Source organism: Perognathus longimembris, chromosome 3 (assembly GCF_023159225.1).
Source record: "Perognathus longimembris pacificus isolate PPM17 chromosome 3, ASM2315922v1, whole genome shotgun sequence".
In the NCBI taxonomy this organism is placed as follows: Eukaryota; Metazoa; Chordata; class Mammalia; order Rodentia; family Heteromyidae; genus Perognathus; species Perognathus longimembris.
This window is the reverse complement of record NC_063163.1, coordinates 53,697,768-53,711,143: the sequence shown is the minus strand read 5'-3', so window position 1 is coordinate 53,711,143 and position 13,376 is coordinate 53,697,768. Positions and strand designations below refer to the sequence as shown.

Here is a 13,376-nt window from a genome sequence, read left to right as displayed (position 1 = left end):
AACATCAATTGTGGCCAGCTGGCACCAACACTGGAAGGCCAAGCAATTAGCTAATGACAGCCTTACTGCATGCTAATACCACTCCAGGTTCATGCAGTAATGTCTGCTGACATACCTCTGTCCCTACTCTGCTCTCAGGCTTCAGCTCCTCCTGGGAGCTGATAGTGGAGCTGGCATGAGGACCAGTCTCTGGCTCACCCGACATTAGGCTGAAGACACGGGGATGGAAGGCCCAGCCCTCACCAGCTACATTGAACCAGAGGTTCAAGCAGTTCTGAGAATATGTGGCCATAAGGGAAACCACGAGCAAGTGGATACACTCACCCCAGCTTCCCCTTGTGACTTTAGCCTGATGAGAGGAACAGATTGAGAATGAGATGCTAGATTCTTCTTGAACTTGGTACAAGGTTCTTTTTAAAATATTTTATTACTGGGGAGGTAGTTAAGTGGTAGAACACTTGCCTGGCATGCACAAAACCCTGGGTTGAATCCTCAGCAGAAATGGAATGAAATGAAATGAAAAAAAAATAAAATAACAGAGCATATAAGAGAATATTACTTCCCTACTCTGAACCAAAGAGAGATGGAATATTTAGCCATCCTCTTGTATTTCATCCTCACATGCCTTGTCTACAGTGGTCCAGATATCAGAAAATATCAGATCTTTTCATCTGAAATCCCTCCTAATATTTAAGAAATTGGGGAAATGAGAAATCCTGCCATACTAAAGGACCCAATTACCATTTCTAATTAAGTTTGGATCTCTCCATGATGGTTCTTCATGCAGTTGATTGTAATTAATCACACTCCCAGTCTCACAGCCTCATCAGCCTCCATTATGGCATAGTTCCTGTAATGGTTCATCACACCCCCCAAGGTCGCAAAGGGTGATTTTTCTGCACCATTAAGCATGCCATTCTTCCTGGGCTAAACAAATGCTACGTGTCTGTTGACTAAGGATATGTAAATAGTAGAAACACATCTTTCACATCTCCATACTACAGCCCCAAGTCAGACTCTCTGCAGAACAACTCATTTTTCTGGTTAAATGTCTCATGAAACAGGTGACCTAATAAGGGAAATATACAGAGTATACAAATCATTTGTTAGGGGCTGGGGATATAGCCTAGCGGCAAGAGTGCCAGCCTCGGATACACGAGGCCCTAGGTTCGATTCCCCAGCACCACATATACAGAAAACGGCCAGAAGCGGCGCTGTGGCTCAAGTGGCAGAGTGCTAGCCTTGAGCGGGAAAAAGCCAGGGACAGTGCTCAGGCCCTGAGTCCAAGGCCCAGGACTGGCAAAAAAAAAAAAAAAATCATTTGTTAGCCTAGCCCCCTGCTGAGTATAAGGATAGAAGCCATAGGAAGGCCTTCTAGAAAGGAGGCTAAGAAACAATCTTGATCACATAGGGAATATGTATATCTCACTCATCAAAGTACTAGCTCATTTTTCAAGTTATAAAGCAATATGTAAAATGTGTGTGTGTGTGTGTGTGTGTGTGTGTGTGTGTGTGTGTGTTTGCTGGTACTGGGGCTTTAGCTCAGGGATTGAGCAACTGCCCCTTAGCTTTTTCACTCATGACTAGCTCTCTACCACCCTTCTTTTTCTTTATTTGGTGGATGGGAGGGGGCTATGCCAGTTTCTGAGCTTTTTGCTCAAGGTTAGTGTTCTACCACTTAAGCCACAGCTCCACTTCTGGAGTTGGTAGTTGATTGGAGATGAAAATTACAGAGAGTTTCTTACCTAGGCTGGCTCCAAACCATGGCCCTCAGATCTCAGCCTCCTGAATGGCTAGGTTTAAAGCATAAACAACCTATGCCCAGCTCCTACCCTCCTTAATTTATAAAGAAATTCATCTAGGAATCCAAACACTAGCCATAAACAAAGAATCATTAGTGGCTCAAATCAGAGATAATCATTAAAAGGTCCACTTAGTAACTGAATCAGGTAGACTTCAGATGAGCCCACAGACTATAGTGAAATCTAAAGCTCATAATAAGTTATTATGAATAAATTAGAAGGCCTGTAGATCAAAAATGGTTGTTCTATGACTTCTGAATAGGACTTTTCATCTTTGGCATAAATTTTAATGTACACTACCATAGTTTCTGGTCCTAGTGCTTGAACTCAGGGCTTGGACTCTGTCTCTGAGCTTCTTTTGTACAAAGCTAATGCTCTACCACTGGAGCCACAGCTCCACTTCTAACTTTTTAGGTAGTTTACTGGAAATAAGAGTCCCATAGACTTTCCTGCCTAGGCTGGCTTTGAACCACAGTGCTCAGATCTTAGCCTTCTGAGTAGCTAGAATTGTAGGCATGAGCCACTGATACCAGCTTTCAACATATTGCTAACATTCCTAAAAGTCACCACTACATTTTTAGACAGCCTTATTGTTTATTGTAATAGTGTGGCATTTCTGACTAGCACAGGTCTTGATTTTCAGGCTAATTAACAGTAATGTGACTTAGGTTTTACTGGGTCTCATGTATTTCAACCATAAAGGTTTCTTTAAATACTGTATTCTTCCTAGCACCTTTTTCTCATACTACGAATCATAGCCATTCAAGAGGATCCTGGTGTAAGTCCAGCCAGGCAAAAGTTTCTGAGACAAAATTTCCACTAATAGCTGGCATGGTAGTATGCACCTGCCATTCTAACTATAGCCAGAAGCATAAATACGAAGATCATAGCCCATATAAACCCAGACAAAAAGTGAGAACCTACTTCAAATCACCTAAGCAAAAAAAGATGAGGGACATGATTCAAGCAGTAGTATATCTAGTAAGCATGAAGCCCTGAATTCAAACCTTGGCCCTGCCACCCCTATTTGATTGCTTTGGGATTTTCCACTCCCATCTGTCAGTTGTAATCACACAGGTTGATAGGAGATGGGCCTGGAATGTTCCAACCAGGAGGCTTTCACTAGCTGATGCAACCCTGGGGAATGTAAACATTCTTAAGGAGATAGTGGCCTGTGAAGGCCACAGAGAAGGAATGTCTAAAGGAGCAGGAAGAGAACAGGCGGGAGGTGGGATGATTGGAGTGGAAAGGAAGGAAGGATCGAAATGTTTCATTGCAGCTGAAAATCCAGGGAGAAAAGTCCTATATAAAAGGGCCACCAGACTTGCCATTTGGAAAATTCCTGGGTCCCCTTGGGAGACTATTTTTAGTGTTGAGAGAAAAAAACAGAGTGTGCTGGTTGAAGACAGAATATAGGAGGAAGGGAAGGTAGCAGTAGAGCACATGTTGGAGAACAGAATCTAAGAGGAGTAGAAAGAGAAGGGTGTGTGGTCAGGGAAAGCACCATGATGAAATGGCTTCAACTTACTGATAGCTGTAAGAAGGCAGGATGGTGGGAGATAAAGGCTAAGAGCAGCTGGCTGGTCAGGAGAGATCCCAAGGAAGTAGGAAAAGATCTATCAAAATGTACTGAAAGCCCATTCACTGAGCTCACTTTGCATAGCTGAAGGGGCAAGTTGGGACCAATTAACACTGCTGGGTGCTGGTGGCTCATGCCTGTTACACTAGCTACTCAGGAGGCTGAAATCTGAAGATCTTGATTCAAAGTCAGCCTAGGCAGGAAAGTTGGTGAGACTTTTTATCTCCAAGTAGCCAGCAAAAAGCTAGATGTGGAGCTGTGGCTCAAGTGGTAGAGTGCCATCCTTGAGCCAAATAATTCAAATGAGAGTGTGAGGCCCTGAGTTCAAGACTCAGTACTGGTGCTCGCATGCACATGCACGTGCGTGCATGCGCACACCCACACACTACTTGAAAACACCAAGAGACTACAATCCAGAAACAGAATTGTAAATGATATATTTGTTGACAGCTATTGTACTTAAAAAAAAAAAAAGGAATTGGAAGTGGAGGTATACCTCAAGTGTTAAAGCTCCCGCCTTGAACAAAAAAGCCTAGATCACAAGGCTCTGATTTGAAGCCCCATTACCAACGAAAAGGGAAGGGGGGAGGAAGGGAGGGATAGATGGATGGACAGACGGACTAACGGAGGGATGGAGGGACAGAGAGAGAGTAGGTAGAAGGAGAGAAAAGAAAGATTAAATAAATGAAAAAGAAGAGAAAAGAAATTATGTCAGTGACCTTGTAAGAAGCACTTTTGATTTCAATTAGAATGAAGATTAACTTTGTAGCAGAATTTAATTGAAGTTTCCCCTCCAGTGTTCAAATAATAGATTTGTACTTGGGTCTTTTAAATTTGGCAGGGAAATAAAGCCTACCTAAATGAGCCAGCTGCAAAAAGATTATTCCAAGTTTTCTTTTTCTTTCTTTCATTAAAAAAAAAAAAACCATACCAAAGTAGTCTTAACAGCTTTGTGTCTGGCTTCACAATGCATATGTAATCTGTGCCTCATCTTACTTGCTGGTACCTGTGACTTCTTCAAGACAGTCTGTAGATCACTCTCAAGTGCTCTACCACTTGAGTCACACCCCTGATCCTTTTTCTTCTGGTTACCTTTCAAATGTTAGTCCCTCACTTTTGCCCAGGCTGGACTTGGACCTTGATCCTCTCACTTCTACCTCCTGAGTAGCTGGGATTACAGAAGTATAGTAACACACTCAGACCTCTTTGTTGTTGTTGTTGTTGTTAATATATATATATATTTTTTTATTATCAAACTGAATTACAGAGAGGTTTCAGTTTCATACATTAAGCATTGGATACTTTTCTTGTACTGTTTGTTACCTTGTCCCTCATTCCCCCCTCCCTCCTTCCCCTTTCCCTCCCCCCCCCCATGAGTTGTTCAGTTCATTTACACCAAACAGTTTTGCAAGTATTGCTTTTGTAGTTGTTTGTCTTTTTTTTACCCTGTGTCTCTCGATTTTGGTATTCCCTTCCAATTTCCTAGTTCTAATACCAGTATAGCCGGTTTCCAGTATACTCAGATAAGATACAGAGATAGTGTAGGTACAACCACAGGAAGGTGATACAAGAAGATCATCAATAATAGAGGCTACAGTTACATATGGCATGTTTAAAGTAGTTACAACTGTGATATAACAATCGTTTCCATAACATGGAGTTCATTTCACTTAGCATTATCTTATGTGTTCATAAGGGTATAGCTGTTGGGCTCCTGTGATCCTCTGCTGTGACTTGCCTAAACCTGTGCTAATTATTCCCAATAAGGGAGACCATAGAGTCCATGTTTCTTTGGGTCTGGCTCACTTCACTTAGTATAATTTTTTCCAAGTCCTTCCATTTCCTTACAAATGGGGCAATGTCATTCTTTCTGATAGAGGCATAAAATTCCATTGTGTATACGTACCACATTTTCCTGATCCATTCGCCTACGGAGGGGCATCTGGGTTGGTTCCAGATTCTAGCTATGACAAATTGTGCTGCGATGAACATTGTTGTGCTGGTGGCTTTAGTGTGACTATGTTTGTGGTCTTTGGGATAGATACCCAAAAGTGGGGCTGCTGGGTCATAGGGGAATTCTATGTTTAGCCTTCTGAGGAATCTCCATACCACTTGCCAAAGTGGCTGAACCAGTTTACATTCCCACCAACAATGAAGTAGGGTTTCCTTTTGGCCACATCCCCTCCAACATTTGTTATTGTTAGTTTTCTTGATATAGGACATTCTTACTGGGGTGAGATGGAATCTCAATGTTGTTTTGATTTGCATTTCTTTTATGGCCAGTGATGTAGAGCACTTTTTCATATGTCTCTTGGCCATTCTCATTTCCTCATCAGAGAGGTCTCTTTTTAAGTCTCTAGCCCACTTGATGAGGGGGCTATTGGTTCTTTGCAGTTTTGTTTTGGAGGAAGGTAATTTTTTTAGTTCTGCATATATTTTAGATATGAGGCCTTTGTTCGTTGAATGGCCAGTAAAGATCTTCTCCCAATCTGTGGGCTTTCTGTTTATATTGTGAGCTATGTCCTTTGCCCTGCAGAAGCTCTGCAGTTACACTCAGATCTCTTAATCATACTCTTGAGCTTTTTTTCTCCCCACTGTTTTGGGTGAAAAATCAGCAAATGTTGTTTTGCATTTGTGAACTCATTTTACTAAGTAAAAGAATGAAAGGAAACATGTCTGTTTCTGTACACATCCTTCTTCAACTACCACTTATCAGTTTTTGCCAGACACCACTTACCATGTCATAAAATGGTGATCATGTTTACTTGTGGGCAAACTGAGGCAGGCATCGATGGAGCTGCAGTCCATAATTCCTGCAAGCAATAAGTAGAGCTAGAAGACATCTTGAAGATGATCCCCAGCACTGAGCTCTTGACTGCCCCTCATGTTTGAGTCATTTGAGGTGAAAGATTAGTGTTCAGAACTGTGTGTTCATAGTCTCACACCTCAGATGTTTCCAAAGTTGAGTCAAAGCCGGCACAAATAAGATCTGAAGCAAAAAATACAATGACAAGTCATGGAAATCTTTGGAACCCCATTTTTTTCCCTTCACTGAGACTGAAGGAGGGTGCTTTATAGTTTGGGGAAAAAAAATCCTTCAGTGGTGTGGCTGCAGCTGTCCCCAGCCCTGAGCCCTTCGGGATACCATCACCATGGCAACAGGGCTGCTGCACGTTGTGGAGCATCTGCTATGTCAGGTGAAGAAGAGACCTTCAAATCGTAGAAGTTGAGCTCTGAAATTTTTTGCTAGCTGCTCAGACCAGATATGTGTGTTATCCATTTTGACTGCAGGTGGTATTTATAGTCTTATTATTAATCACTATGTTTCTATCATTAAAAATACACTGTTGTTTCTAGCTGGGCACTGGTGGATCATACTTGGAATCTAGCTATTCAGAAGGCTAAGATCTAAGGGTTGAGGTTCAAAGCCAGCCATGGCAGGAAAGTCTGTGAGACTCTTATCTCCATTTAAGCCAGAAGTAGCATTGTGGCTCATGTGGCAGAGTGCTAACCTTAAGAAAAAGCTCAGGAACATTTCCCAGGCCTTGATTTCAAGCCCCAGTACAGCCCCCTCCCCAAATGTAGTTTTAAGATTTGGGAAGCCTAGTGGTTGGTTCTTTTATGGGTGTTATTCTTATTTTAATTTGGCTATTTCTATATCCACCTCTACCTTCATCTAAGAGGTTTTCTGTAAATTACCTATTGAGAATTAAAATAATTACAATAATGTCAGGCTTTTTGTTTTCTATTAGCAAGGGGACAATTATTCTTCTATTTAACAAATACAAGATGTATTTTTTCTTTTGTACTTGAATTTTTTAATTAGCATACATTAATCACACAGGGGAGGATGTCATTTTGGCACCTTTCTTTACACATGTATACAATGTATTCTAATAACTGAAAGATATTAAATAGTATTTTATGGAATGAGAAATCAAGCTAATTAATATTCATCACCCCTTACTTATTGGGGGGGGGAATAAAACCACTTAAATTTTCTTTCTTAGCAATTTTTAATAATATAGCATGCCTTATTTCACCCATGCTGCTCTAACAAATTAGCATAAATTGGGTGATTTAGAAACAATAGAAATTTATGGCTGCAACCCCTGGAGGTTGGGAAGTCTGAGATGCAGGCAGCAGCACATGTGGTGTTTGGTGAGGGTTTTCATAACATCTTCTTGCTGCAGCTGCTGAAGAAAAAGACAAATAGGTTCCTCTCACTAACTCCATCTGTAAGGATCCTTCCCTCTGATTGAATTATCTTGATTGAAAAGGTCTCAACATCATTATCTGCAACATTAAGTTTCAATATAGAGATTGTGTATATGTGTGCTTGCGCACGTGCGTGAGTGCATGTGCATGCTAGTTGTGGGGCTTGAACTCAGGCCTTGGGGACTGTCCCTCAATTTTCTCATTCAAGGCTGGTGCTCCACCATTTGACCCATACTTCCACTTCCAGTTTTTTGGTGGTTTAATGGAGATAAGAGTTTCTCAGATTTGTCTGCCCAGTCTGGCTTTGAACTACGATCCTTAGATCGCAGCTTCCTGAATAACTAGAATTACAGGTGTGAGCCACTGGTGCCTGACTCTTAAGACAGGGATTTTGAAGGATACATTCAGACCATCCAGGAGTAGGATGCTTCTGCCAAGCACCATTTAAACTTTCATGACATCATTTGAGGACCATAGAAAACTGTCAATACAGGCAGAGGGCCAAGGGCAGTCAACAAGAAGCACACATATCTATCCTGTCATGTACCAAAAGATTTCAAAAGTATGTTCACCCTCCAGCTGGGGATTTCCCACCTCTCTGAAATACACTTTTATTAACTATAGTTACCACAGTACTTCAGAACTTATTCTTACGCTGTGACTGAAACCCTGGGCCTTTAACAAATATCTCCCCACTTTCCCTTTCCCATCAAGCCATTCCATCTATGCTTCTGCTCACATGTAGTGAGATTGTAGAGTGTCTTTCTGTGCCTACATGCTGTCACTTAGCACAGTATCCTCCAGTTTCAACTTTGGTTGTCCCAAATGACAGGATGGGTGTGTGTGTGTGTGTGTGTGTGTGTGTGTGTGTGTGTGTGTGTGTGTGTTTGCCTATCATCCACCCACTGATAGACATTTAGGCTGGTCTTTTGACTATTGTGACTAATGTCTCAGTAAACATGGGCGTGCAAACTTTCATTTATTTTACATTGGTGATCAAACACTTTAAATTAAGATTATACTGCCTAAAGGATACTTTCTTTCCTGTCTAAAAATTGGCAGTTTCTCATCCTGAAAAGAGAGAAATGAATGAGAAAACTATAGCCACTATAACATCTTTTATTATATTTCAAAGCATTTGACAATTATTTTTGTATATGTTCTTTTTCTTTTGTAGGAAAAGCCATTGACAAAGTCTCTGCAGCGTGGAGAAGACTCCCAGTTTGATCAAGTAGGTGCTATGTTATCTAAGCTATATGATTTTTCTCTACTTCAAAATGTACAAAAGGCAAAGCTCAATGCTTGTACTCAGGAGGGTACAGGTGTGTTGTTATAGAACTGTGCATGTAGCACTTAAAGTTTCTATTTCTAAACATTTAGTAGTTATCTTTTGTGTGTGCATACTAGTCTTCAGGCTTGAATCCAGGGCCTGGGAACTAGCCCTAAGATATTTTTGCTCAAGGCTAGCACTCGACCACTTGAGCCACAGCTCCACTTCTGGCTTTTTGGGTGGTTAATTGGAGATCAAATCTCATAGACTTTCTTGTCCTGGCTGGTTTTGAAGGGGGATGTTCAAATGTTAGCCTCCTGAATAGCTAGGATCACAAGTAGAAGCTATGCACTCCTGGCAGTAATTGTCTGTTAATTTAAATTAGAAAGAACTGGAGTGTGTGGGAATAAGATGCATAGGCCCTGAATTCATTGTCTCCTAAATCCCCTATGCCCAAATTCCATCGACAAACTTGAGATTCTTCTGAATCAATGTTACTGTGTGATGATCATGTATAATCCTGTGAGAGAGAAAAATGCCCAACCCTCATTCTAAAAGTGTAGGACTTTAGATTCCATTTGAGATGATGATACATCCGTGAAACAATTTCAGACAGAATAGATGTAAAGAGAGTCTTTGAAAACCAATAGAAAGCAGCCTCTTGTAACCATAAGACATAACTGGTAGGGCTCTGAGTGATCCTCGGTTTGGAACTTAGGGAACTTGAGGAGCATTGAAGAGTGATGAAGAACAGGATGTTGGAGACGGGCTTGTGGTTTTCTGAATGTCTGCAGTAGATGACAAGAGGATAGGGTGTCTTCAGCAACCCCAGATAGTGCCAGCATCCCAGGCAAACACAGCTGCATGGAGCACGGCCTGACCTCCCATGGGGTTTTATGGCCTAATGAAGAACGCACAGAGTGTACACTTTCTGTAGGGCTTTGAAATTGCCTGCAGTGTGGAATGTAGAGGAAATAGCTTTGGCTGCACACATCCCAACTTGGGTTCCAGAAACCTCACATGGCAGAGACAGAACTCTCTGTTTTCCTGGGTTAGGACTCTTCCCCAAGGGATACCCTATCTGGCTCAAGCACACTTTCCCCCCACCCCCACCCCTTGTGAGCACAGCTCTGGGCTTGCTGTGCGACTGACAGAACTCACTATTTTCTTGAACATGTGGGGAGATGGATAATCGTCTGCATTTCTCTCTACTGTCATGCTATCTTCCCTAGTCTCGCTTAGGTATTGCTGTCATCTGGTAGTTGCTGACGTGGTCAGGGACCCGCAGTGAATACAGTTATAATGTTTGGTGTCAGCATTGTGGAAATGATGACAGGTATAGTGGCTCACTCTGTTATCTAGAACAGTGCTAATATTCATCCTTCATCCCGTGTGTGTGTGTGTGTGTGTGTGTGTGCGCGCGCGCGCGCGCGCGCTAATACTGGGGCTTGAACTCAAGGCCTTCTACTCTCACTTGTCATTTTTGCTCAAGGCTGATACTCTGCCACTTGAGTAATAACTCCACTTTTGGATTTTTTTCTGGTTAGTTGGCGATTTCTCTGCCTGGGGCTGGGCTCAAACTGGGATCGTTAGAGCTCAGCCTCCTGTGTAGTTAGGATTACAGACGTGAGCCATTGGTGCCTGGTTCATCCCCTTATTGTATATAAAATTTTTCACTTTATAGTTTAGTCCTTCAATCTTTGTTACTACCTTTGCCTCCAAATTTTTGTCTCATTTTCTCCAGCTTATCTCATTTTTTTAATTCTCTCAAAACCTAATTTTGAATGTTAACAATGCAGTTAATAGTTATTTCAGATAAGTAAGTTTATTCTGCTTTCTTTTTTCCATTTCAACAATAGAGAGAGAGAACACCTTGGAATTATTTAACTTACGTCATTTGATTACCTAGATGTCACCTTTCTGGACAAAGTGTTTTCCATGGCCTTCAGGATTAACATACCTGGGACTTTGGTAGAACTCAGATGTTTAGCTTTATCCTAGAGCTACAAATCTATGTTTTAATAAAACCCCCATTTTTCTGCCATAGAATGAAGGCCTGAGAAGCTCTGTTGTATAGCACTGGTCTGTGTGTTCCAAGATGCTGGAAGTGTGACTCAGTAGTCACTGAGAACCACCCCTGAGCCTCAGAAGCCAGGCCTCTGACCTTAAGCTCTCATGTGAAACACGGGCAATAGCCGTCTAGAACTGAACAACTCGGGGGTGGGGGGGAGGGGAGGAAAAGGGGAGGGGGGAGGGGGGAATGAGGGACGAGGTAACAGTACAAGAAATGTATCCAATGCCTAACATATGAAACTGCAACCTCTCTGTACATCAGTTTGATAATAAAAATTTTAAAACAAAATTAAAAAAAACTACAAGGAATGCTGGCTAATTAGCTTGGAAATTCTATTTTTTTCTTGGAGATATAGTCCTCTCAACGTGGATTGGTTTGTTTTGTTTTGTTTTGTTTTTTGCCAGTCCTGGGGCTTGGACTCAGGGCCTGAGCACTGTCCCTGGCTTCTTTTTGCTCAACGCTAGCACTCTGCCACTTGAGCCACAGCACCACTTCTGGCCGTTTTCTGTATATGTGGTGCTGGGGAATTGAACCCAGGGCCTCATGTATAGGAGGCAAGCACCCTTGCCACTAGGCTATATCCCCAGCCCAGCTACTTTTTTTTTAAGAAATAAAAACTGATGCAAAAAAATAAAATCAAACATCAAGTCAAAAAAAAAAAGTTTATCTCGTTTTAAAGAGAACCACAGTGGTGCTTGATGGAAGTGGATCCACCCTTGGATTCCACGAAACAAAAAGTCAGCAAAGTAACTTCTCAGAGTGCCTGCTACATTGTGATGGGTCCTCTCCAAAATGCAGGTGCTGCCAGCACAGTGGTTCTCAGAAGTGGAGCCTTCGAGGGGTGATGAGGTCAAGAGGGCTGCTGAGCAAGCTCAGGCCCCAGTGTTAGGCAGCTCACCCAAGGGAGATTGTCCTCCCATTACCCTCCCACCTTGTTAGAACACTGAGTTCAAGGTATGTTCCTGGAAGCAAAAATTATCCAGTGACCCTGGTTCCATCCTATGCTTGATCTTTGGCTTCCTGGCCTCTAGAACTATGAAAAATAAATTTACTCTCTTTCTTTTTAATTAATTTATTTATTGTCAACGTGATGTACAAAGGGGTAACAGTTTCATGCATAAAGCAGTGAGGACATTTCTTATGTTTTTTTTTTTTTTTTCTTTTTTGAGATAGAGTTTCATATAGTCCCGGATGGCCTAGAACTGGAGATCTTCCTACCTCAGCCTCTGGAGTTTTGGTATTACAGGCATGTGTTTCCAAGCCTGGCTAATTTGGTTTTTTTTGTTTTTGTTTTGTTTTTAGCTGAGCTAAAAGTTGAACTTGCTAAGCAAGTTAGTTTCCATTCTTTGTAAGTTACCCAGAAGTGGGTATTTTGGTTTAGCCTCACAAAGTGGACAAAGTCAGAGTCTAACTGCTGTTGCCACCAACAAATTCTAATAACCCTGCTTGCACTGACAAGTACGTGAATGTATCAAGGTCTCTTAGTCTTTGGGAATTAAACATTCATGTTACATGATTCCCCTCCTCTTGATTTCAAACCCTAGGATTTGAATCTGGATTCCCATAGAGATTTGTGGATCAGCAGAAAGGTGCATCATTGGTTAAACTCCATGACTAGAGATTAGCTTCATCTAATAATAAAACAGTCAGAATTTATACAGCACTTACCTGACGACTTTCACTGTGCTAGTTATATACAAACAGCATCAAATGGTTCCTGTGGAGAGAATATTTGTATCAGTTTCTTCCTTTTAAATGTCACTGGTATGCATGGCAGGGTAGAGACAATTGAGTTATACTCTCTCAACCTTCAGGACCCTGTTCACTCCTTTGCATATCCATCCCATGATTCATTTTCTTCTTGCTAGAAATAGAAGCTAAAAACAAATCATGTACTATTACTTTAGAGTTTATGAATGAAGTTCCTTCTCACATGGTCTCAAAATCCAACAATAGGAAGAGTAAGATCATCATCATCATCACCATCACCATCAATATTATCACTCTGTGCAAGGTTACAATTTAATGGAAATGAGTCTCAAGCTAGGTTCTGGTGACTCATGCCTGTAATCCTAGCTACTCAAGAAGCTGATATCTGAGGACTGAGACTTGAAGCCAACCTGGGCAGACAAACTCTGAGAGACTCTTATTTCCAATTAGCCAGCAAAATCTGGAACTGGAGGTGTGACTCAAGTGGTAGAGTGCCAACCTTGAGTGAAAAGCCAAGGCCCCGAGTTCAAGTCCTAGTACTTCCACCAAAGCAAAATTAAAGAGTAGTTGCCTGCTTACATGTTGCCTGAAACAGCCAATACTAGAATCCTTGTGCTCTGATAATAAGTCCTGTTCCTTTTATTCCATGAATTGTTTCTAAAAGAGACTTTGATGAGAATTCAGAGGGGAATTTTCAGCAGGCAAAGGATCTAAGATCCTGTA

General features: G+C 41.6%; 1 protein-coding gene across 6 annotated transcripts in view; it reads left to right on the top strand.

Annotated features, from left to right (window-relative positions):
* Fry (FRY microtubule binding protein) overlaps nucleotides 1-13,376 on the top strand; it is a 348,931-nt gene that overhangs the window by 143,585 nt on the left and 191,970 nt on the right. For all 6 annotated transcript variants that reach the window (XM_048341548.1, XM_048341549.1, XM_048341547.1 and 3 more), the window contains exon 3: nucleotides 8,777-8,830. In XM_048341548.1, coding sequence (XP_048197505.1) covers nucleotides 8,777-8,830 — 54 coding nt within the window. The remainder of the gene's footprint in view (nucleotides 1-8,776; nucleotides 8,831-13,376) is intronic.